Consider the following 26,837-nt stretch of genomic DNA (forward strand, 5'->3'; position numbering starts at 1 on the left):
TTGGAAGACAGCTGTAGACTTCATTTTTTGAGTTAACGTTTTTAACCATGCAACTCCTCCTCTATTTGCTTAATTAAGCACAAGGCTGAAGCATCCTAAAATCTTTAGAGCTTATACTCCTTTTCCTTTTATATATCAACATAACATTATTATTGTCAGGCCCACTACCCCACCCCAGGGCAGGAGGGGGCCCAGAACCAAAACTGGGCTTCGGGGCATTGAATATTATCTCACCCCAGGCCCCAGCAAGACTGTCAGCTGGCCTGATCATTGTTAAGGAAACATGATGGACATTTTTTGGTGTCATAATCAGTAGGTAACTGATTATAACCTGCTTTGACATTTATTCATCCCTTAAGGTGGACTAAGGCTAAGATGCCTATTAATATTGTAATTTATTCTGATTGAAACATTTTTGTTACAACTAGAGGTAAATTAGGAATGTTTAATGGGATAAATGATAGGCTGAAGGGTACATCAAAGCATCTCTTATCAACGCAAATTCTATTAACAAATAAACTTTTTACAACAAAAGTTTTTTTTCCTAAAACTATTCCTACCAAGCACAGACGAGGAATTTTGGCCAACAGGCCACAGCAGGTCAGCCGCTCCCGATTGAAACTCCCTTTTCGAGACCTTCCCCACTGTCTCATCTCTACCCCTGATTGGTGGATGCTAAACAAACCCCAATCACCCACACACCTGGCATGCACACACAGAATCTCAGACACGTGCTGACACACACTCAGCAACACGCATACAGCTGGGGCAGTAATAATTTTTAACATAAAAACAAAGATTAGTCCTGACTCTTCAATTTATTCATGTTTATGTTTTTTCTTTTTTACAAGAACATGCCTCATCCTCGCCATGTTTAAGTCCTTACCTGGCCAATGGGCCTCTACGCTAAGCATTCTTAGTAGGGGCTGAAAGATTTAGGAAAATAGTCTAATTGTGATTTGTCTGGGCCAATATTGTGATTGCGATTATCATGGGAGGGGTCTTCTGCATTATTCACTTGACATAAGCAATAAATCATACTGCAGTATGACCAACATGACAAAGTATACTGTCATCATATAAACAATTCCTTCCTGTAGGCCAGGCCTACATGTCATGATGTAATAAGATGAGCTGATGCATAAATTGATACAAATAACATATCTTTATTTAACTGTTACAATCACAGTAGAATATCGAGTGATTGATTTAACTACAAATCTTGTAGACGTGTAATATTTTTGACAGAAAAACTAGCATCCAGGTCTGTGTACAAGAAGCTTTTTCTGTCTTTCTTCCTTTTTCCAAATTTCAGCCCTTGCAATTTGAATTTTGTGCTGTATTAAATTGCAATGTCATTTTCAATTTGATTATTTGTTCAGCCCTAATAATTAGTGTATAAATGTCAAAGGTCTATGCGTGTTATACCACTGATGATACTGTCAGTCAGACAATGTAAATGTGTATAGGGATACAGACCAGGTGGAGATACAGCTGCGTATAGTGACTTAATCCTATTATGCCTATGTAATACATGTTTTCTTTTTTCTTTTTAGTCATCTTTGAGTTTTTATTTCCACACAACATGGATTCAAACACATGAAAAAATCAGTTTAAAATCATTTAATCGTTGAAACCTGCAGCGGTTTTGCCAGCATGGGTTAACAGGAAGTGGAACTTTTCAGCATGGTTTCCTCATGTTTGTATCTACTTTTTCCCATCAGCACTCCACATGAGTAACCCCATTTCCAAAATATTCACATGGATTGTTTATGTGGCCAAGTTAGAGCATTCATTTTTACTGTGCGCTCCATTGATTGAGCACATGCCAAAACATTAAATTGCAGTGTGACCTACATTAATCAAACCAATAGTCCGCTCTAATGGAGAATGGAGTCACTCACTCTGATGGAACAGGTCAATATCTGATGAACAGCAGGTACACCGTGGTTTGTTTGCTTGTGTATGTGTGAATGTGTGAGAGGGAGTTTTGGGATTAAATTGCTTCCTGGCTTGTCGTTACACCACTGGACCTGTGTGTCAGAGTTTATTTGGATGTGTGTATGGGAATTTCTTTCGCATTCTGCCGTATACCGTTGTATGTGTGTGTTTTCCTTCAATCTATGCGTCTCTGCAGTCAGCCGTGTGTGAGTTAAAGGGGCAGCCTCAGTGCCACAGAGAATCACCCTGTCAGTCTCCATGTCTCTTCTTCTTCCCCGGGCGCCGTCACCCGTCTCCCTCGCTGCACAGATCAAAGAGCTGACACATGCCCCGATGTCCTCTCTCTCTCTTCCTTTCCTCTGTCTCTTTCTCTCTTTATCTCTCTCTCTGTCTTTTTTTTGGATCGTAACCCTCTCTTTCTGTCACTCATCCTCCCTGTCTATCCTCACATCCAGCTTCCTTCCTGACTATATCAGTGGGGATTTTGATTCCATTACTTCAGAGGTCAAAGCTTTCTTTTCAGACAAGGTGAGTGGAACTTAAAACTTGCACACACTCTCAGACCTACAGGTGTACACTCAGAAAAACTCACACACATGAACTTTTCATGGCTGTTAAAAAATAAAGATTATAAACAGTTGTAATAAATGTCGGGAGGCGACACAAATGCATCTGATCCCAAGCACCTGTTTTCCCAAAATGACCCCAACAGTGTCACGACATCCAGCCTCAGGTACTCACCACGAGATTAACTGTCAACTCAGCTGGAGAAGAGGAAATATAGTCCGAGAGTGTGGGTGGTGTGTCAGGGACACAAAGCTGCCTATAAATGGATCAGCCTCTATCAAAGTTGACTCGGGCTAAATGGCTCGGTTGACTCTCCGGGACTTCCACCTGCAGAGTAAAGGACATGCAGACTGACTCATCAAAGTGGGTACAGCTGTGTAGTCAGAGCACTCAAAGATGCTTTTGGACCAAGTCATCAAAGACTGCCTCAGGAGATGGTCAGACTTGCCCTTTGCTAAAAGTCATAAACTGCTCTCAGATCAGCCAAACTACCTGTAACTTTAGTTGCTACTTACAGCCTTTTAACTTTATTGTCTAGTATTTTAGGGCATAATTTATTTTTGCTGGATAAGACAGTTGAAGTGGAAAACATGTTGCAAAGGGCCAAAGCTGGAAGTCAAACGAGTGAACACTGAGTCAAAGACTTCAGCCTCTGTGTACAGAACATGTGCTTAATCTGCTTGACCAACAGCGCTCCATGGCCTTTCAACTTTTGAAGGGAAAATGTATTAATCACACTCATGACCTCCTCCTTCCTGTTTTTATGTACAAAGATCTCAAACTTTTGCTGCTAATCTAAAAATCATTCATGGTGCTTCATAACACATTCATCTGCATGATACTAACAAAAACAGTAACAGTAATAGTGAAGTTTGAGGAGTTTTAACATCAAGTAGGAGAAACAGCTGCGTCGTTATTTGGCGTAACATGGTGAAAACCAGATAATTGTCTGCAAATAAATGAAACACATCCACATTTTTATGCAGATGCTATTTTATTTAAGGGTTCTTTCAATGGATTGCCATAAAAAGAAATCATCACTCCACTGCAAAAGAAAACAAATAGAAAACCTATTAAAAGAAAAAAAGCGAAGCCTGAACTGTAAAAGCAAGGTATTAAAAAATGTTTTTCAAGTTTTGAGAAATAAGAACCATGCCTCGTTAAAAGAAACCAAAGGGGTTCATTTTTTGAGCCAGTTTTTACGAAATTGGGCAATGTGAAAGCAAAATGTGACAGTGCACATGCTTGATTAAGTGAGATGTATTTTAAGACAGGGAACATCTACCTTTGGTGTTCACACCTGAAGCACACAATTAGTTTAATTTTAGGAAAAGATGGTGAGAGTCTTTGATGAAACTACAATTATGGGACTAATGACATGGATTAAACATAACTTTTAACGTTGTCAGAAACTGTCCATGGCATTTGAGAATGTCAGTTTTATTTATTTGTAAAATTAATGAAGTGTTGTAAGTGTGTCTTCATCTGTACTGTCTCCAGTTGATTCTCTATTTCCTCAAGTGCCGGACAGAGGGCTGAACACAGTGTGATTAAACTAAGAGGGAGGTTAAAAACACTTAAAGAGACCAATGACAGTTCTGTTATAAAAATGTTTAAAGGTAGAGTCTGCAGGAATTTCTGTCACATGTTCATAAACATAACATGAAAACTGGGCTTCTCCTCCCCAGCTCAGTGCCAGCAGCAGCGCACACACAGCTTCCGACTATGTGAACACACTCACTATTCCAGCAACCTCCTGTAGCATCGCCTTTTTTATGTGGAGACTCAAAAGCCATGCACCAGATTTGGCATGTTAGCACAAGCTAATTCACTGGGTTATTGGACACATACCTGGTTAGTAGAAAGCCAGCTTGCATCACTCTTTGTCCCGTGCTGCTCTTCAGATTCCTGAAAGTGAGTGAAAGTCAAGCCAAGCTTCACCGCCAGGAAAAAGCTTTATCTGCTTTATCGTTTTGTTTCACTTTGGTTCGGTCTTTCGTCATCCGTGCTATGTCCACTGTCTTAGCTGCTCTGATTAGCTTCTTCCCTCGCGATCATCAAAATGTGAAGTCACATGCGCACTAGGCGCTCTGTGATTTGTTTAGGTAACAACGCTAACTCTTCGCCCAGAGGTGTCCTGATACAACCAAAACATCAACATATCGGCTGAGGAGGGGGTTCGAGGCAGACATAGACACTGACACACATGTATAGAGGCCCATAGGAGACAATTGAGCAGGATTATCCCTGTAAAAGTTGACTTTTTATTTTTTAGGAATATCCTACAGACCCTGCCTTTAAGTTTAACAAGAACACAACAAGTCAAAGTATTTTCTAGTTTAAGTTCCTGTCTTAAACATAAAATCAACCATCCGTTACATACAGAATCAGTTGAGGACCATATCTTTAGATCATGCTTCTGATAGGTGTCTTTGGTTCTCTGAGGATCTTAACTCAGGTAAAAACATCAGCTCTGGTGACAGTTTTATTATTCAGGGATTTTGCACAAAAATAAATAAGTTGTGTGCACTTTGAAAAGAGGCAAACAGTTCTATTTTTACCCAAAATACTGTGATGCGTTCTACTTTAATTATACATGCAAAAAGGTGTTTTCTCAATTATTTAATAACATTTATTGTCACACATTTCCTTCTTGTGTCCTTGGCTGCAAAAGTACTTTTTTCTGTAGGCGTCATTTGACTAAACTAAAATTTTCATTCTTCGATAAAGTGAACTTTTTGTGAAAAGGATATATCTGATGGAAACACTGGAGAGATTAAGCACGGTTAAATATGTATAATAGAGGGTAAGATGTCACATTAACAAACATAAAAACACTTCAGAGGAGAGAAAATGTAGAGTCTGTGTGATCTTTGGCCTGCGCAACAGTGATAAGACCTCCACCAATACACACTGTTTACAGTCTGAAATGCAGATCCATCACTACACCATGCACAGCACACATGATCGCACACTTGGATACAGGAGATACAGCCTGTCTTTGCTTGTCACTCCCCCCTCTTTTTACCCGCTCTCGCCCTTTTTCTCCTCTCTGTAGCTGTCTGTGATATTAGTCCATTTTCACAGATATCACACAGGATGCATCCAAAACGAAAAAGAAAAAAACCTGAATATTACCTTTTTTCCATGAGAGAGAACAGAGTTTTATGGCGATGCTTTAGGAGCAGAACAATGGGAAAGTTTGAGGCGTTCCCTCAGAGATTTGTCGGAAACGGTGAATAATTCTGCATAAATGGAAGAGAGAGAACAGAAAAGCAATCGCAAGGGAAAGAGAGAGACAAGAGGAAGCAGAGTTGGAGGGAGGAGGGGAGGGGGAGGATGGATGGGATCAAACAGAGCACAGCGAACAAGTTTTTCTGAACTGACTGCACTCTGTGTGTGTGAGAGAGATAGGGGAAGTTGGTGTGTTTTTGGTAGGAAAGTCACAGTGTGTGGATAAAGAAGGAGACAGGGGCAGAGAAAGCCAGAGCGTGGTTGTTTACCTGGATGCTGTACTTTAAGGCCACTGACTGGAGCCTTTTCATTATTCAGGAACACAGCCCACCGACAGCCAGACAAGACTAAAACACTGATTTATACCTCTCTCCATCCCTCTATCTCGCTCTGTTTTTCTGTGCTTTGTTATCCCCCTATCCTTTATCTGTGCCTGGGTTTTTTTGCTTAGCTATCTGTGTATGTGAACACCTATCTGATTGTGTTTTGTTGCTTGTGTTTGTGTTTCCATTTTTCAATGTACATAGGGTTGCAAGCTGATAGAAACTGCAGACCAGGATCTCACAGACTTCACAAAGTGTCTCCAAATCATGGTGGAGGAAATTAAGCAGCGGAAGTTACAGGTAACGAACCACAACTACAACCACACAAACTTTTATTTTCAATACATGAACTCTTGTATCAGGTATCAACCATCAAATAAACTGGCTGTATTATATTTTACTCTGGTATGAACATCTTTAAACTTTTATTACCACGTGTAAAATAAGTAAAATAAGTGTTTGCCAGGAAAGCATAAGCATAGAGCAGGGGTAGCAACTAGCTTGGCTCTGCATAAGGGTTACAAAAATATGCCTTCCATAGCTCTAAAACTTTCAGGTTAACATTTTATATAGTGTTTCATCCTCCCAAAGCTAGAGTGATCTTTGTACTACCTTCTTGTTTCCTTTAGGACTTGGAGACTTGCATTCAACAATCATTTTGAAGCTAATGGATCATAAATTATTTTCATACCGCTTCTTTGTTGATCATGTTTTCTTATTTGAAATTTGTTTTTAACAACACAAGAAGGAAGAGCATATTTAAGAGCTGATATGCCAGTGCAAATTTTTAGATTACTTCCTTGTCTCTTCTTTAATTTGGTTTCTGTATATTATCAAAGAACATATGTTAACATACATAGTAAGGAGTGTATTTGCATTTCAGCCATGCAGCATGTCTTTTTAGGTAAGGTTATTCTTCCCCTTCAATTTTGAGCTCTGGCCTAGAAAAATGTCTTTGGGTTTGGTATGTAAAAGCTTAATATCCCATTTTTATTCTGCAAAAGAACTTCCATTTTGATGCACTTTCCAGTTGCGTTGTCAGCAAGTTTATGCAATGGTCAGGTAAGTTGTTGGATCTGTGTTGGGATTATGCTAACATGGTTATCATACACAGCATATATCCTTGTTGGTTAAACAGCAGGCTGAAGTAGCACATAAGCCTGGCATCTTGCAGGACATCAAACAGCTTCAGTCGTGAGACCAACCAGTTCACATACTTCCCACTCCATAGATGAGCCTCTCCTCATTCTTTTTTGGGCTTTAGAGAAACATCAAACCTGTTGACTCCTGGCCTGGCTGGGCTTATTATGTCTGTTTATTGTCGTAGTCAAGCTAGATAGGATCTAGTTTTGACTCAGTTTGTCTTATTTTGAAAGTCACTGGGCGTTTTTAGGAGGTGCTTATACATGATTTCCTGTCCTGCTTGATCTGACCTACAGAGAATCTACATGTCACTGCAACGGGGCAGATCGATGTAAGTTGACACAATGACTTGAATGAAAATCTATCTGCTCTGGTGATATTGCAGGGCCAGACACGAGATTCATCTGGTGTACTTTGGGGGTAAGAAGAGAGTTCTTAAAAAACAGTGTAACCTCATACTGTGATAACTTTCCTTCTTATTGGATATTATTTGGAGTATTTGACTCTAGAAAATATTTTTCTGACTTTTTGAACACAGGTGCAAATTGTTTTGCAGTTTTAGAACAGATTCAGACAACTGGTTAAAACTTGTCTTCAGAACCTTCTGAAGAAAAATTTGACAAAATCTCAGATATGAGTAAATGAGGCCCAGTGTTTTCAAGGCATTTCCATGTGAAAACATTGTTTAAAGATGGGGATTGCTACTGTTTTTGAGCTAACAGCACAGCATTGGGTGAAACAAGTAAAGCTCTCCTTGCTCTCAGCCTTGGAGAGTTAAATGCCCCTAAGTAAGGCATCGAGTCCTTAGATACTTCCAATGTGTTATGCAGAGGTCAATAGAGTTGGACTGTGGTTGACTGTGGGCAGATGCAAGGAGTGAGCATGTGTGGGCGTATGAATATGAAACAGTGTGCTGCTGGGAGAGGAGTAAAAAAAAGAAACATGCATTCAGAATGAGGATTCCCTGAAGAAATAAGGGTTGAGAAATATCATTGGAATAACTTTAGCTGCATTCACACCTACTCAGAAAATGCAAAGGTAATGGGGTTTACTGGAATTAAAATGTTATATGTTTGCTGTAGTCTTTTCAAAGTATAAAGCCTTCTTTTCAATCTGATCTCCAAAATTCTAATACCAGCTGCCAGGCGGATCGAAGCCCCGCGTGCCCAGCCAGCTGCTGCAGTCGCTCAGGGATATGATCCGAAGATCAACTCCATTTCCATTCTGACTCCTCAAATGTCAGCAGACTGTGCATCATATGTTGATCTATCATTCTGTGTATCTGTTTAGTTTTCTATGTCCACCCCATGCTTGCTTTGTCCCTCTGTCTCGACCTCTTCCTCTGTCTCTTTATTATGATTCCCATTATTAGAATTTTCTAGCAGCATGCTGAGTATTGCTCCAATCACAGCAGAGTGCCTCAATCACTTCACATCTCTAAGCTGATGAAAACACAGAGAAGGCGCATGCACTTTCAAAATATGCACTTTACTTCACAGAGTTTGCACACATGTTGCCACATTGTGTGTTGGTCTTCTTTTGTCTGCTTTTTAAAAGCAGATAGACTTTTCGTCCTTCCCTCCCATGGGCTGTTTTCCCCCCTCGGCCTGGCTAATATTTACTCTGCCTTTGAACTTGTGCTGAGTGTTTGTCCGTCAGTCTGCCTGCGAGAGATAGCAGCCGGGCAATCAGTTTTTGACGTTCGCTAAGAGTTGCTGATGAGGACTATTTTGTTTGTTTACCAGGTTTCGTCCAATTTCCTTTACCCGTATGACTCTTATTTGAACTTTTCTCCTCTTCAACACTTTGTGAATACAAATAAACTTCAGGAGACCTGTTTTGATAATTTAATACCGAGCCACGTCATTCTCTCTTTTACTCACCTGCGCTAATTTCCTCCCACTTAGCCCGTTTGTATGAAGTAAACACAAAGATGAGATAATAACGGGGTGATTTGTGGAATACAGAGCGCTGTGTTTCTGTTTATGCCGTTTAAGATTCAACACATTAGCCCCTGAATGTTTTCCCGCGTGCAGCTTAGCCGTCGATTTAGAGAATTTATCTCATATTATGTTGGGCAAAATGACAAAGAATGGTATCAGAGGATTATCGTGGGTGGATGTATTTGTTTGTGAGTATACATTTATTATTTATAAATAAATGTGTGTTTACATCTCAGAGCGTGCATACAAAAGTGGGCTGCTGTGTGTGTGGAAAGTGAGTGTGTGTATCTATTCGGATGCAATCGCACATTCTAGTTGAAGGTGTGTGTGTGCGTGCGTGTGTGTGCCTGTCGGTTGTCTTCTCTGTCCTAGTTAGCTTCACTCTCTTTTGCAAGCAAAAGCAGCACCACTGTTTTTATTCTCTCCTCTCTTTCTCTGCTTATCTGTTCATCATCCCTGAATAAATGGATGGTTTTTGTGTTTATCACCAAGCCAGTTTTTCCTCGCACCGGCTCCCGCAGCCAATCAGGAGTGAGTACGGCCTGATCTTTTGTGTAAGCTTGTTGGGTTTTGTTCATTCAGTCGGGAGATTCTCCTTGCCTTGCTTGTTTTTTTTTTATATAAACAAACTTAAACAGGAACAAATAAAAATTCAGAACTGCCATTCAGAGTTTGATATGCGTAGCGGACACAGCAGAAGTTTGATCCGAAGCGGAAGATCGAGCAAGCTACTGTGTCATTGGAAGCTTAAACACAATACACCTTTTCTTCTCAAGTCACTGCACCTTGTTTTCTTTCAATATTCTTTACTTTGAGCTTTTCTGTCCTCTGCGTTTTGGGTGACTCACTGTGAGTTTTGAGTCCACTGATACCCCACGCTGACACTTTTCTCTGTGAGTTTGTTCCTTTCACCCCTTCCTCCCCCAGGAAGCAGCTTTGCTCGTGTCAGGGTTTTCTTGTGTATAAAAAAATGTTCTTGATAAGCAAAAAGAAGCTTGGAAAGGCCCTTTGAGCTGATGGATTGGTTGAGTAAAAAAGCCATTTGGCCTGATATCAGATTTTTGTAATCAATTTTAATTTAGGGTTTGCTGTAAAAGTCAGGTAAAGTTATTTTCCTCTGAGTCTTTTCCCTCCATTATTTTTCAACTACTCACAATTTACAGAATCCATAAGCCAACACAACACACCGAGTGACACAGCTATACCCTAAATCCTGAGCTGTAAGCTGAACCTTCATGGACTCGAATGAAGTCAGACGTGCACTATACAGCTGCATTCATCCATGAGGGCTTGAAATAAAGTGCTTTTCAGCCAGAAGTAATAGGAAGTTTTAGTTCAGGAACTTCTCTTATTCTACTATTCATTAAATGGTTTCTGTGGCCCTGTTGTTTTCTGCATTTCAACTTTCACCTTTAAAGTCTTGCAGGAAGGACCATGAAACAAAGATGACACAATCTAAGGCAACTGGTAGTATCATGTGTGACATGACAGTCTGTAAGCATGAGGGAGATTCAGCTTATGCTGTTTTTCATCATGCTTTGATGTATTGCAAATTCATTTGTTGAATTAACACAGGGGGAGGGTGAGAAAAAGATTCAGAGCACCTGAAATGCTCAAATTAAAGCAAGAAGATTGATTTTAGAAACCATGGCAAAGATCAGCTGGTGTGGCTGCCTTCAGATAATCAGTAAATACATGGTGCCATTGTAATGGAAAAACTAAACAAGGAATCATTACCAAGGACTTTCTCTCTGTTATTCAACTACTGAGTTAAAATTTACTAGTTCACAGGGTCATTCTTTAAATTATTACACCAGAGGCTGATAGATTTGCATCCTCACAGACTTGATAAAATGACAGTGGAAAAGCCATGAGCAATCACAAAGTCTATGTGTGTGGGGATTGGGTTTGGACCCATAGCCAGTATTTATTGATGAATGAATGACTTTATTTTGTTCATGTAAATGACAAGTTAAACAGTGAGTAATAAAGCGGAAACTTCCGGTCTAAGAATATGAGACAATGCGGAAGTGCTAAAATCTGCTGTTTCTCGAGTGTCTGTTTGAGGCTGGCTCCAGAAGTACCGGAAGTCACATACACACCAAGCCAAATTAACCTAATTAACCTATTTACAGCCTGGTTCAAAAAACGTCTCCTGTCTGAGTCGCTAATTTTACTATTGGCACTTACTGTATGGGGGGTGAATTTTTTTCTAACTTGGCCGTTCAGAGGATATTAAGATCACAAGCTCCCCCAATAAGAGGCACAGCTGAGGGTCATGTGGCTGACAGGTGCCCTATAGCTGTATGTGAAGCTCTTGCCACTACCAATATGGCCACTATAGCCTATAGCTTCATTTTCCGTTTCAGAAACAGACAGGTGACGTCGGCGAGACGACGTCCATGTTTTATACAGTCCATGTGAGTAATACAAGTAAATGGTAATCAGAAAAAAAAGAAAAAAAAAACAGGACAATAACTGATTTAGTTTCTCGGTTTACATGAGTGAAAAAGAGTAGGAAGAAGTATCAACTTATCTAATCCTACCCCTTTGAAATGTGTTACATTAAATAACACTGTCTATAAAACATGGACGTAGTCTCTGCATTGCTGGATATGGCCCAGGCTTTGAGCTTGCTTTCTAACAGCTAAAGGGCACCTGTCAGTCATGAAAGATGAGCTGTGTCTCTGATTGGACAGTCAGACAATCCTAGTATCTTCTAAACCAGCCAGTTAGAAAAAAAATCACCCACAGGATAGTGTTTGCCGATAGCAAACTAAACGTTTCAGACCCTAGCTGTTTTTCGAAGACCAGGCTGTAAATGTGTTTTTAATGCCGTAAAAGTCAGTTTTTTGGCTTGGTGTGTACGGGGGGCCCGGTTTTTCTGCAGCCAGCCTCTAGCGGATTCTCAATGAACAACAACTTTTAGCACTTTCACATAGGCTTCATTTTTCTAAACCAGATGTTGCCCCTTGTTTGGACCTCCAACACGTTGAATATGAATCATGGAACTAGAAAAAGTTTCCAATGAAAAACAATTTGCTCCTGTTCAAAGAACAATTTTATAACAGCATCCAGCTTTTTGAGAAATTTGTTCAGACTTTTTTAAAAGAGCATTTTGCCTATTATGTTAAGATTTATTTATTTTCCTTAAAAGTAAATTAGCCTTGTAACATGAGCCACAAACAGTGCTTAAGTCAAAGCATAGTGTCACACAATGACGCAAGTTTCTGATTTTTAAAGTTATCATGCAGTTATGACTTTTTTCATCAAACCACAGGAAAGCATTTCACAGTTTGTTTGTTTTATTCCCACAACCTCTCTCTCCTGCTCCCAAGTGTTGTTGTTTACACTAAAGGCAATACCTCTGCTTGAGGGGGCGTCAAACAGATGTTCAAGTAATCTCAATCTTAACTCTTTGGTTGGTTTGAACTCTATCACCTGAGGCAGGCAGCTAGTAACAACACATTCAGCTGAGTAAATAAGCTGTTTTCTCAAAGGAGGTGCAGCCATAGTGTCATGTAGTAACATCATTGTTGGAGTTATGCAAAGTAAATTGATAGGCATGTCAGAATGACTTACATACAACTAAAACAGGATGCAACATCCCACAGAACTGATTCAGATTTTACATGTGAAGCCTTTGCTGAAGTAACATGGGATGGATGTGATCTTTTCCATAGTTTTGTCGATACACACGCTGCAGCAATTTGAGCCAGCTGGAGAGTCTTTAGAGACCGACTGCTGCAGCCTGATGGGAAACGCAATAATCCAGAGAAGTAGAGTAGGAGAAGTGAGGAATGCGTGGGCTGCTTGATTTTTGTAACATGTGGGAGTGTGAGGACATCACTCAATCAAACTGAACTCACAGATTCAAAGCACAAAGACTTTCTGTAAAGGTAACAGAGGCTTTCATCCTCTTGAGTTCTGTTGATTTGTTTGTAGCGTGTGGTTGAAGTAAAAACATCGAAGCGGGTGTGATTGATGGTATTTTGTTGATTTTGGGTGCTGGCGTGACTGTCAGTCGTCACCCTCTGACAGCGCCTCTGCCCTCTACACTCTGTTGGGTTTTAAAGCTGTCAGCACTGGTGCTTGACTGCTTGGGGAGTTTGTTTAAGGATATAACTGCTGAGAGCTGTAAATATTGTACTTAAGTGAACTGCTTGCTCAAAGTTAGGACATACCTCACTTTGGATCAGAGGCTCCTGGAAATGGTATTGGTTTTTGTAATCCAATTATCTTACCCTACTTTCTGCGTTCACTGACTTTTTATGACCAGCAGAGATTCTGCATCAATGCAATGGCCATGATTTATCCTTTGATCAGCCCATGATAGTTATCTTAAATTCAGATGTTTTTTTTTTTAATTGGATCCCTGCTGGTCTCATCGTTGCTGTGCTTATTTGTCTTAAGCTGTTTAATTAAAGTCAAAACTTGAGACTTTAAGAATTTTTTTTTTATTATCAACAGATCAGAAATAAAGGCCCAAACCAGTGATGCATCAGCTCTCTGTCAACAGATGCTGTTCTTTCCTAGACATCTCTTGCTCATTAGTGCAAGCTGATAAAATAAAAAAAATAAACTGTATGTAGATATTATAAAAGTAAAGAAACATGCCACCTGGGGACACATTGTGGCCTTTTAAGTGGTTAATTGTCCAAAATTGACCTTAACCCCGCAGGAGAATGAGTTCTGTGCTGCTTAGACATTACATGCTGCCAAAAAATAATTTATTGGGAGATTGGGCCTTTCTTTTTTACTTTTGAAAAAAAATTTAGACATTATGTGGCTGCAAGGTGTAGCAGTGGTAATTACCCTTGCCAAGGCAGTTATGTTTTTGGGAGAGTTTGTTTGTTTGTTTGTGAACAACATAACTCAAGAAGTAACCAACAGATCTTGATGAGATTTTCAGGAGATGTTCAAAATGGGATAAGGAAGACGTGATTAAATTTGTGAGGTGATCTGGATCACCATCTGGATCCAGGATCTTTTTAAAGGCTTCTTTATCATAGTGAGATAGTGCTGTTTTCACCATATGTGAGTATAACTCCATGATAAATGCTCAGATTGCTTTGCAAAAGAATACAAGACAAGGTCACCATAATTTCCTACAGATGTAGAAGTACATTCCAGATCCTGCCAATATTACAGAAAATAAGATCTGGAATATGAAATATGTGTCATATGTATCATCATAATTTTTAACACTGTCAGGTAACAAATTATTGTACAAACCTGCAACTAACACCAAATTGTAGCAGACAGTCCGCTGAAAGTGAGTATAACATTAAAGTAGGACTTAAGTGTTGCGTGACAATCACAATATGCTTGGCAGAGGTCTGTGCTCTGTGCTTTTCTAGTTGTTTTTGCCTCACAGCAAGGTCCTGGTTTGAATGGCTGTGGTTTTTTTATTCCACAATTTCTATGAGAGTAAATTAAAGAAATGAATTTATCAGTTCATTGAAATGCATTTTTGGACAATCCTTGACTCAATCATTTGAGTCGCTATGATGCCCCATTCCTGCAAGAGCACTTCAAAGACCACCGTACTGTGATTTCAGCTGTACATAAACTTCTCTTGTCTAACTAACTGCTGTTCAGTCAAGAGTAGCATAGTGTGTAAGCCATAGACTGTTTATAGAATGGACAGCATGGATCTGCCATTGATAATTGTACGGTTTTGATGCAAAAATTCCTCCACCAGAGGCGCTGCCATAGTGCAACCAGAGTTTGTGTAGCAGAGACTACGAGAGACTTAGAGAATCTGACTGAAGCTGGGTACCAAATTGTTTTTTTTCTTTTTAGTTACTGATCCCAAAAGAAGACAGACAGGGGGGGAAGATCATTGTTTCATGTGATGTAAAACCCCGTTTTTAATGTCTGATAACTAACAAAATTAAAACTTTTCGGAAAAAGGGGACTTGACCACAATGCAGTCTGATATTGTCTCCATATCATCACAGCAACCAAATGTGATAAAAAAATTCATGAGGTGTATTCATTTTTTAAAGTTTGACTACAGCCTATCTGGAATGACTAGGCACCAGATTTTTTGACCTAAACTCCAGCCAGCAGGGAGCAGTTTTCATAGCAACCTCACTTCAAGCTGAGCAAAATGACATCCATTTTTTTTACAGTCTATGGTGTGAGCTCTGCAACAATACAACAAACCTTTACATCCGCAACCCAGCTTGAGGTTTAACATCGTGTGGCTTGAGCTAAACCAACAGATCACAAAATGATGCAGCTTCATGACTAATTTGTCTGAGAACAGCAGTCAAGCTCTCTGAGCACAGAAGACACCAAGGTCAGCGCTGATCTTCATCACTAGAGGCCTATGTCCTTACAGCGTTAAAGAGAATGGTACCAACACTGGAGCTTAGGGAGATCATACCAACATGAATACACTGGGCAGAAGTTGCTGTTTCCAAGATGTACGTGGAAAAGAAGGGAGCAGTTGTTGAGTCAGTAAAGGCAGCAAAACAGTGGCACTTTGGAAAAACATAAACAGACATGTTTTATATTTCTTTAATAAATTGTTTATTTTGCTGTAAACAAGATTTCTTCAGTCTGCTCAACAGATGTCAGTGAAAATTGATAAACACAACTGATGAGTTATTTTTTCCCAACACTCCCACTTAGAAAGCTTCCGGCCTACTTTGGTTAATTTCTACAAATCGCATAATTTTATTCAAACTGCAATGGATTTGACTCAATCTCTACAAACTTTACCACATCTAAAGTCCCTGAGAAATCCTTGTCTTTTTTTAAGTTGGTAAATACTTTTGTTTCTGCACTTTCTGAACACTTTCTGAACACTTTTCTCTGAGCATACAATCTCTGTATCCTTATTTAATACAAACTTCTCATAAGTCCATCAAGAAAATCCTTCATCTTTGACAGAACTTGTTTCATCCCGAACTCAGCTGTATTACCTGTCACAATGTGGAAATTATTTCCATCTGAATGCAGAAAAAGAACTTTTAATTGTTGTTTTCTTGTTTTTCTTCTCTACAGTTACTCTGTCAGTCCTCTTTTTGAAATATCATCATACTGCCAGGAGTCTACTCTGGAATAACAAATCACTACGCTTTCTTCTGTGTGACTAACTTCTAACTTCTATTTGTCTTTCCAGGTGGATACCATTGTGACTCTAGGAGGTCTGGCTGGCAGATTCGACCAGATCATGGCATCTGTTGAGACTCTTCACCACGCTTTGTCCATGACACAACTCCCCCTGTTGATCATACAGGGGAGCAGCCTGGCATGCCTGCTCAGACCTGTGAGTGCATCATGACACACACATCATCAGTCTATCCATCTAAAGGTGGATTTAAAGGTGGATAATCTGTATTCAGAGGTCACATCAAAGCTTCACTCACAGCCTTCCCTTCAGTGTATTTCAACCCCACTAGATTAACATTCCTCTCTCTTGTAATAGCATCTTCTCCTCCTCAGTTGCCCTTCTGCTGGTCCTTCTCTTCATTTTCTGTCCTCTCTATAAAATCCCCTTTCTCTTGCTGTGTTTCCACCTTGATTGGAGTGTTGAACACTTTGTTTCTTTGTTAAGTAATCACTTCAACAACCCCCACACACACTTACACATACACATATACACACACGTACACACTCCTGCTCTTCTGGTGCCCCAATTTTCTATTGCGCATAAGAGAGACGGTCTCTTTTGATGCTCCTAAATTGTTTTTCCTCAATGCCAGCCACTTTCTCATGCTCCTCAGTTGATTGAGTTTACAAGTGGGCTGAGCAGCCGCCATTTGGGACACACGGTGCTCTTCTTTCCCTCCCTCTCGTCCTTCCTTTTTTTTCCCCTCTGTGTTGTTTATTTGCAGGATCTCCAGGACAAACAACAAAGTGTAACACTCCCTGATGACACCTTGTAATAATTTAAGTAAACCTTTCTCTCACTCACCCCCGGTCTACTACTCGTCATTATTCCAAAGGCGCGTTGTCATTTGCTGCTTCATACCTCGACACCTCCAATTAATCTTACTTCACTGAGGGTAAATTAAGCTCGTTTGTCAACGTGGCTCCAATTCGCTAGCGACTGATGAACGCAGACGGCTGTACATGAAGGTGAACGCAACCTTCGAAAGACCTGCTGCTGTTTGCTCAAGTTACATCTGTAATTGGAGTGTTTACAACTTTTACTAAATATCCTCACCACTTGTATTCAGTGCAATCACGGCTTCGTTACGTGCTCAGCTTTGGAATGGTATGATACAAACAAGAAATGGAATTTCTAAACCTTTACAGACGTGCATAACAAGCCAAGACCGGAGGTAAATTACCTGGTATTTCAGTTTGAAAATTAGACGAGTGTGGGTGATGTCAGCTGCAAATATACCGCAAATAAGCCAAAAGCCACTTATAAAAGCTTTAGCTCATTAAACAGGAAATAAGTGAGACGTGCTTCTTCAATCCAAATTAAATCAGTGTGAGTCTGAATCACAGTCGTGCCTTTATTTAATCAGGTTTGCGTTGTGTGTTTGTTTTAGAGTCTGTTTCCCAGGTGAGCTGTCAAACTGTTATTATCCTATCTGTGGGAATTAAGCTGAAGACTTTCTATAGCTGGCAGGGGCATTGCATAATTCTCCAGTCTTTTATTAAATTATGCATAGGGACAATGCAAGGGCTGCAGAATTGTTTACCCCAAGTCCCTACATGACACGAAGATGTTTTAATCAGTCGAGGTCTCAAGGTGATGCTAAATTTACACAATATGCTAAAAGAAAAAAAAAGTTGCATCTGTTTTGTTGTTGTTGCTCTTCTATCTAGTCTCTGTTGTATGGATAAGCAAAGGCACATTTAGGGAAGGTTCCATCCTGGCCCTTCAAGATGCTTAAAAAAGTCGGTCACCCGTGTTTTGGGAAGCAGCCACCATGGCTCTGTATCAGCCCAATCAGCACTATAAATCATCCTGTGTCGCACACACTCCGGGTCAAATGCACAGCCTTGTTTTCCTGATGCCCTTTCGCAGACTGAAACTTGTCAGTAGAGGAGCTGATTTAAATGATTAAGTGTTGAACCTGAGGTCTCCTAACTCATGCGAAACTTCTGCTGCGCTTGGGCAAGTGAACATATGGCACATGTAAACAGAAATGAGGTAAACAACTGACAAAGGGCAGTCTGTACTGAAATTTTTTAACTTTAATTAGCTCACTCAAGATGACAAAAGGTCTTAACTTTTCCAAGTCCATTTGAATATTAAAACTACAGTATTAAATTCCAGATAATGTTGTTCAACACTTTTTATATCTACCACTATTTTTTGCATTCAGCAACAACTTTTTTTCAGCAAAACTTATAAAAAATGCAAACTTCCCCGCAGAGTTAAATTAGTCGCCCCCTCTTCTTCATGTCTCAGCTAAAAAGTTGCTATCACAGTTTCTCCACCCAGGAGTGCAGTTTCATCTTAGACTGAGTTAAGGCTCTCCTGCTAATGTGTTGAAGGGATTTTTGTTCATAACCTTCACCTTGGAGAGGTTTTTTTGTACCCATAATCTAGTATTTTGGAGCACTGTTGATAATTGAAGCTAACCAGAACTGTGCCATCATAAATGTCTGAAGTATTCCACAGTGTTCATTATTTATTAAAAACTCCTCATCAGCCTGAAGAAGCTTCATATATCTACGATGAGGGTGCTGCTTAAACTGCTCTCAAGGACAAAAACAAAGTCATCAGATGTTACCCACTCAGTTACATAGCAACACAGTATGTCAAAAAGGTGCATCCCAGAATTTAAATGTTTCAAGCTGAGGCAGGCCTGAAGCCCCACAGAAAACTGCTCTGATACATCCCCCATTTTTTCCCAATTATTTCAAAGTCTAAACTTTCACAACTTCCCTTTTAAACCCTCTGTCTTAACTGGAAACAGGCAAACAGGTGGAGTCCATGACATTACTTTGCTGCCCGCCGGTCAGTCAAGTGTTTAAACTTGATTATTGCTTAACTCTCCACCAATCAAACCTCCAAGTTACAAAAATGTCACCCTCAGTATCATTTTAGAAAACAAAGACATGAGCTTGAAGACTAAAATCATTTCTGATTCAAGTTATAAGCATGTTTCTTTGGAGCCAGCCTCAAGGACACTTGAGGAACTGCAGCATTTTGCACTTTGGAATTGGTGGCATTATTTGATGCTGAAGGTTGTTACTTGGTCCAGAGCTCCAAGAACTGTGCAGAAAACAGTCCTTCAAAACATGCCACACATAAATGATTAAAAAGTCTTAAATATCTAAGTCTTTGTCTCTACGATCCTTTCAGATGACTGATCTCAGATGGAGTTGTAAACTCGCTGTATCTTTCTGTTTAAACCGGTGTGGCAGCCTCATTAGTTGCACTTGTGACCTGCAGATATACAGTGAAAATGAACTTTAATTAGTACTTAATTACATGCGCTGCAATAAGTTTGAAATGTTCCTTTCATAAAGTTCTTTGTAAGCTGGAATGAGAGAAACTTTGTTCGACCTTTCCTGATTCCAGGCTCAAACAACCAGTGCATTCAGAGCAGTCATTATTCAGTTTGAAGAGTCTGACACTACCTTGCACTTACACTGTGTGTTGTTTTCACTTTTTTTTATTTCCACCTAGCCCTAGTTTCTCCAAGAGAAACTGTGACATTTAAAAAATGTGTTCGTGTTTATTTTATCTATAGATCACTTCACAGAACTTCAAGATATTTTTATCTATACCTAAGACCTCTCAACTCTGCCAACCTTCATCCTATACAGACAGTTATCCTTACACTACACAATCCACTACCCATCGACTTCAAGGGCTTACTGTGCTGTTAAAGCGTTCCTATGGTACAGAACATATTTGGACCCACTGTGACACTTAGTAAAACGGCTCCTTAATAGAAATGGCAGTGAATTCTGTCTTAGTGTGGGCAGTGACTGAAATGGGTTGCAGCAATTATTAATTTTAATGAGTCTTGGTCCCTGGGCTCAGGAGCTTAGGTTCTCATTGGGATTGGGAGGTTAAAAAAGTCTCACTCCATTTTTGTTCTTTTTTTGTCTCTATCTCATTATTTCCATCCATTAAGGACAACCTTGCACACACGCAAGCGCATAAACAATCAGGAATGCATTCCCTCTTGTCAGCAGGGCAGCCACAGACTGGAGGTGAACACGGGCCTGGAGGGGGACTGGTGCAGCCTTATTCCAGTTGGTGGACCCTGCATAACCACAACCACTGGGCTCAAGTGGAACCTGGGTGAGTGCTTTTTTTTTTTCATTTTAGTGCTTGAATAATAATCCAAAGCCCTTAATTAGTCTTTAACTTTTCTTATTAGAAAGAAAATTTGGAAACAAGGTGGAGAAAGGAGCCATTACAGGTTTTCACTAACTTCTCTGTAGGTGTCTTGAATGAATTAGGAAAATGAGCCAATTCTTCATTGTCTTTACATTCCTGTACAAAGCCTCTTTCTCTGCTCTCCAAGTTATATCCACCACTCTTTAGAAGCATGATTCAAAGATTGGTAGAAGTATTTGACTGAAATATAGATATCTTAGTTCTTGAAGAGGAAAGCCTTGCAAGACTGAGAACTGCACATGCAAAATGAATGTATGAATTCAGCATTATGCGTTAATGAGACTCACTTTACTACACACAACTGTTAGCCCCCATCTCACTCATGTTAATTTGCAGCGACAGTAGAGTCGATACAACTTTTCACTGAACTACCAGTATAATAAGATACAGTTAAGCGCAGATGCTTAATATGCTTTTGTCAAATGTAGCTGCTGTTTTTAATAAAGTTTCAATGGTTGAAGACACACACACAAGCCACAATGAGCTTTTTATAGTCTTGAACATTGTGGGAAAATTTAATCAGACACCCATCTGAGGACCCCTGGGGTCTTTGCCGTCTCTAAGCCGTATGTCCAGCTGTGTTCTTAATGAGTTGGCACAGACCGGACTGCCACCAGTGTGAGGGCAACCTGGACCCTCTGTCGGGGGGGTTGCATAATGTGTCTGCATCTTAGTGGGTGTCCGTTCAGGGTCTGTGTGTGAGTGTGTGTGTATGTTTCAGGGAGTCTATACACTTGAGCGAGCACGTATGTGTCAGCGCTTGTTTGAACATGTCTCTATGCGTGTTTGAATGGGAGTGCATGTGTGTGTTTTTGATGAGCTACTGTGTGTTGTATATTTACCCGGCACACCTGTGAGAAGGCCTTCTGAATGGTAATGAGAGGGACTTTATACATGAGAGTCCTATGCAGATTAGCCAGTGATAACAAGATGCCTAATTAATCACATGCATATTAAAAAGGCTGGGAGTGAGGATTTCCCATCGGGGTTAGAATCAAGGACAAACATATGAAACAAAAACGAGAAATAAAAGTTTACCACTCTTATTTTCACTACGGATGCAAGTGTTTGTACAGAAACACATCGTACTACTATTTCTCCTCACTGTTTTGTTTTCATCTTGAACTAGTGTGTGCACAGCTTTTGGTGTACTTTCAGTGTTCATACTCAGGGGTCCAAATCAGCTCTTTGCCACTCTGGGATGACAGTAAGACTCTTTAGAAGTCCATTGAAATGATCCCCCACACTTGGGTTCAAAGCCTTGCTGTGATGAAAAATATATGATCTTTCCATAAAGAAAGAGGTTCCAGGCTGTCAGCCATTACAGCCTTCATGGCCCAAAGGAGGCTTTTTGCTTGCATGGAGAGCTTGTTTTAACTTTTGCTTTAAAGCCAAAGTTCTGTAATGATTCATATTGTTTTGATCCAGAGTGTAAATTTGGGATGAGTGCTCAGTTATTGAGCAAAGTTTCTTTTTAGCTGTCAAACTCCAGGGGGGATGTGCAGGATGAGTTGTAACACCCCTAGACCAAGCTAATCATATCGTGTGCTAATTATTTTATATTAGTCTATCGATCATTTATACTGCTGTGAAAACTTCAGACGCAGCACACATGTATGCTTCCAGATCAGAGCGTTGGCTCACATCTGTCATGACACAGTAACACATCTAGTTTAAATCTCCTAAAGTTTTATTTCATGGCTTGTTGTGTATTTTTCTTGTATGGTGTGAAATACTTTCTGTGCAAAGCAATTCTGCAACACAGAAATTCAGTATAATTCAAAACAACAACATCTGGTGGGTTTAATATGGAATAATCCGAACGCACATGGAGTTAGCAATATGAGCAAAGCAATTATCAACAAACAAAATCTAAGATGCCTCAAGCAGGGAAAATAATTAAGATTCAGTTTGATTTGGTAGAAACTTTAAACGTGTTACCTTGACACTTTAATTAATTTCTTTAAGTCTAATATACATGGAATAGGTGCATATTTATCAGCAAAATGCACTGATATTTAACTTAAAACAGTGTTTTTTTCCATTAACTGCAGAAATTTAAAGTCCATTTGTTTGTAGAATAGATTTTGTTGGTCAGAGGCATAAATTGGCACAATGAATTCAACTGACCACATCTCATTTTAAGACAGAAAACCAAATGGGAGCACAGCAATATAAATGCACTTGCAGACGTGAGGTGCCAATGAAATGACATAATGTGTAAAAAAAACAAAACACCGTGCTTGTGCTTGAGCAGTTTCACAAGACACCTAGAGACATTCTCAAAGCTGGGTACCAGTTGGTAAAAATGGTTTTTTCGTAATTGCTCTTTTTAGACAATAGGGTCTGACAGAGACACTTTGGTAAACTAAGCCTGAGCCTTGGAGCGCATAGGTCGATGCCCCACAGAGCATAGAGAAGAGAGAAACTGCTGGCAGCATAGTCAACTCCTGAAAGTCATGACAAAAGCATCTGTTCAGATAACTCTGCAGGCAATTTGCACATAATTTGGATCAGTTGATGCCTAAAAAACTGAATATAAATCAAGCTTTTCAAAGAAAGGAAGAACAGAAAGAAGTTAAAGGAGTGTGTAGACATGGGAGTTGGAAAGCCAGGTTCCTGTTAGAGAAGCTGGTAATAGGAGCGATTAACCAAGTTATTTCTGGCTCATGATAGAGCGCCTTAAACACTTTTTTGTGTGTCTGCTTCTATTATTGTGCCACCCTTCATGCTTCTTGTGAAAAAAACGTGATGTAGACTTGTAGTGTAGCTGACCAAGAACAGTGGTTGTCGTTCAAAGGTAATCCAGAGCATTTATAGGTATTAGTGTAAAAGTAGATAATTAAAAAGCTTTTTAGTCATATACTACTGAGCAGCTGAATGTTCAGACTCTACTCACAATCTTAAAGGAGCTTCAGACAGTGAGCAAGAAAGATGAGAGAAGGAAGAAGGAAACTGCATCAGCACAGAGGCAGCAGAGAAAGGCGATGAGTAGCTGTGGTTTATGAGAGTCTTTGTATAGACTGCTGTCTAATCAAAGCACTGCACTGCGGTAATGATACCAAAGCAGGGGAGTGTACTACTAAATAATGAAGTCACCGCAGTGTTGTAAAGGTAACAATGTAGGAGGTGGGTGAACATTTTTATAATGAAGGGACTGTTGTGTGCTAATAGCCATGCAGGAGGGCAATGAAGTCTGTGGAGGAAGGTGGTGTCTGTGGAGGGAGGCTCTGTTTTATGATGTTTCCTGTCTAACAATCACCTGCGTAATAAGCTGTTCTAATTGACATTGTTCTTTGTTTAGTTTTTTTCTTCCCTTTTACCTTGCAATTTGGTCTAATTCTCTTCCTCTTCCGTCTCACACTCATGAGATTTCCTCTCTCATTATTTCCAGCGATGACAGCTGAACAGCTTATCACCTTCTGTACATTACATTAATTTTCAATCATCTGTTCTTAAACCCCCTGGAGACAATGTCTGGTAAATAGTGTAATGTGTGTGTCTCTGCACAGATATGACTGTGCCTCTGTTTGTATTCATATATGACTTCACCTGGATCCATGTAGTGTAGTGTGGAGCTGCAGCCCATTGCTTTATTACCTCCGCCAAGGAGGTTGTGTTTTTGGGAGAGTGTGTCTGTCTGTCTGTGAACAACATAACTCAAAAAGTAACAAACAGATCTTGATGAAATTTTCCAGAAATGCTCAAAATGAGATAAAGAAGAAGTGATTAAATTTGATGATCTGGATCACCATCTGGATACAGGAATTTTTTTTTTAGGATTCTTTATCATTGTGAGATAAGGCCATTTTCACCATATGTGTATATAACCCCTCAATAAATGGTCAGATTGCTTTGAAAAACAATACAAGACAAGGTCACAATCATTTCTGAGGGATGTAAAAGAGTGATCCACATCCTGGCAATATTTTGGATACTAATATCTGGAATATGGGTCATTATAATTTTCAACACTGTCAGATAACAAATTATCATACAAACTTGCAACTAAAACCAAATTGTAGCAGACAGGCTGCTAAAAGGGAGTATAACATTAAAGTCAGACTACAGTGTTGCGTGACAATCACAATATGCTTGGTGGATGTTTTTCAGAGATTTCTCTTTGCTTAACTATTTTAAACTAGAGTGAGGAGTTGCAAAGTCATTTTGTGTAATTATACCTAAATTTAAGCCTTAAAACTGGAATTCTCTTATAAGTCAGAAGTTTATCAATAAAAGCATACAACCACTAAAACACTTTTTTTTTCCTGCACAGGAACAAAAATAAATTCCTGTCATTTGTCAATCAGGAGTGATACTGTGCTTTGCTTTTTCTAATTTTTAATAAAGCAGTACATTTGAAAATTTATGGATAGCAACAATAATCATATTTTAGCATTGAATGTGTAATTTTGATTTAAGAGTTGACACATCCTGGTAGATTAAGCATCACAGAAACATAAAAAGTGTTTGGTAGTTAACTATATACTGTTAATTTAGAGCAGTGGTGGCAAACGCACTACACTGGGTACTGGTCTAATACATTTCTGTAGCACTGTAAGTGTGTCACATGCCTCACCCTGCTAATTATAAATGACAACTAGACAAGTTAGTCTGTGGAATAACACCACCTTTATGACATTTCTGTCCGGAAAGATGATGTTTATTAACAGAGAGAACAGAAATCCTCAAACAAAAACACTCCATGCTGCATCAGTGGACATGTTTATGTTTATGAACAATGTCTCTTCATACTGGCTGAATTGATTCTAATTGCAGGCTGGTTCAGAGGTGAACATGGTATGGGATTTAATCAGATGTTTACACATAACTACTAGCTGTGTGACATACATAAAAGAAATGTTCTCTCATATTGCGCCCCCTCCCACATTATGGTTCATGTAACAGCTAATAATAGCTGGACGAGGGCATCGAGTTTTCATAATACAATGTCAAGTCAGTAACGTACAAGAGAGGCCATGACAAACTGGGATATGCAGAGGTGGAATGGAGCAGGAAGATGCTGTAGAACCTTAAAGAGCAAGTATTGCTTTTTCAGGCTTTATACTGTCCCTCTGGTTTCCCCATGGTAGCTTTGCATGATTTACAGCTCCAAATAACTCTTGTTTTTCTCGCACCAGTTTTTAAGAAAACCCTAGATTACATCATTTTAGCTGCCGTCTCTTTAAGGCTCCCTGCTCCACAAACCCCCTTCCCCTCTGATTGGCCAGCCTTCTTCAGCCTGTCAGGGGCAGAGCTATGTGCAGACCTTAGTGTTTGAGGCCCACCCCTCCAACGTGTTGAGAACCAGTTTAGGGATCCTTATGCGATGACCTCATCATTTCAGCAAGCCTCAGAAGGATCTCATACAGTTTTTAGAGCAGACCATTTTGAGCAGTTTACAGACAGATTCAGGGATTTACTTATATACACAGGGTGATTGAGGTCAATTTTACCCTCTGTAAAAGCTCAAAAGCTAAGTAAGGTCAACTTACCAGGTGCCACCTCTTTCTATTCAGTGTAGGTTAGTCATGTGACCTGGGACGATGCTGCCTGTCTTTGTTCACACACGTGCGGCACAGAAAGTGTCTGTGTGAGGAGAAATATGAAAAGGAAGCTTTAAAGAGACAAAAGAAGAGGTTGACAGGGAAAGAGCGACTGAAGGAGGAAAAAGGAGGATTTTGGGAGAGAACTGAGAGCGGGGTGAAAACAGATTTTGATGTCATGACATGAGAGGGAGTGAAAGTGAGATGGCAGGCGCCTCGTTCATTTGATGTTGAGGATGCTGACACACAGCGGGAAACAGAGGGATTATGGAAAGTTTTGGGAAGGGTGTCGGAGCTTAACGCAGGAGATTGTATGCATGCACACATCCATACTCACACTCAGCCACATACAACCTCAGCTGAAAGGTAGTTGGTTCTGATTAAAGTATTCTCTTAGTCTTCCCTTCTTGGACTAAGTATTGATCTCTGATTACTTTTTTTATAATCCTCCTCTTTGTTATAGTTCCAAAGTATTTAATACCAGATTACAAAACATAGTTCCTTTTTAGTCACCTGAGTGTATTGTTAACAGGAATTCATCCTGTCCAACAATTGAACCATGATGTACATTTGCCAGTCCACAAATCATCAAAAACTCCATCATTAAGTTGATGAATTTTGAATAAAATTACTTCAAACTTACTATTTAGTATTTGCAAAATTTCTGTGTAAACTTGAACAAAGACCAAGCTATTTCATCCAGATGAAGTGTAAATTTGTGGTTTCTTTGACTAAATGGGTACTATAGTTTACATCTGCAACCATTTTATCCATTTTTTTTTAAACAAAAAAAAATTTTTTTTTA

General features: G+C 39.6%; 1 protein-coding gene across 3 annotated transcripts in view; it reads left to right on the forward strand.

Moving 5' to 3' along the window:
* tpk1 (thiamin pyrophosphokinase 1) overlaps nt 1–26,837 on the forward strand; it is a 91,103-nt gene that overhangs the window by 42,675 nt on the left and 21,591 nt on the right. For 2 of the 3 annotated variants that reach the window (XM_074693929.1, XM_074693930.1), the window contains exons 5-8: nt 2,397–2,469; nt 6,270–6,365; nt 16,287–16,433; nt 20,276–20,387. In XM_074693929.1, coding sequence (XP_074550030.1) covers nt 2,397–2,469; nt 6,270–6,365; nt 16,287–16,433; nt 20,276–20,387 — 428 coding nt within the window. The remainder of the gene's footprint in view (nt 1–2,396; nt 2,470–6,269; nt 6,366–16,286; nt 16,434–20,275; nt 20,388–26,837) is intronic. The other variant, XM_074693931.1, reaches the window with a different exon arrangement.

The sequence above is a fragment of the Halichoeres trimaculatus genome, unplaced genomic scaffold (genome assembly GCF_033239565.1).
Source record: "Halichoeres trimaculatus isolate MK-OKI-2021-1 unplaced genomic scaffold, fHalTri1.1 fHalTri1_scaffold_18, whole genome shotgun sequence".
NCBI lineage: Eukaryota > Metazoa > Chordata > Actinopteri > Labriformes > Labridae > Halichoeres > Halichoeres trimaculatus.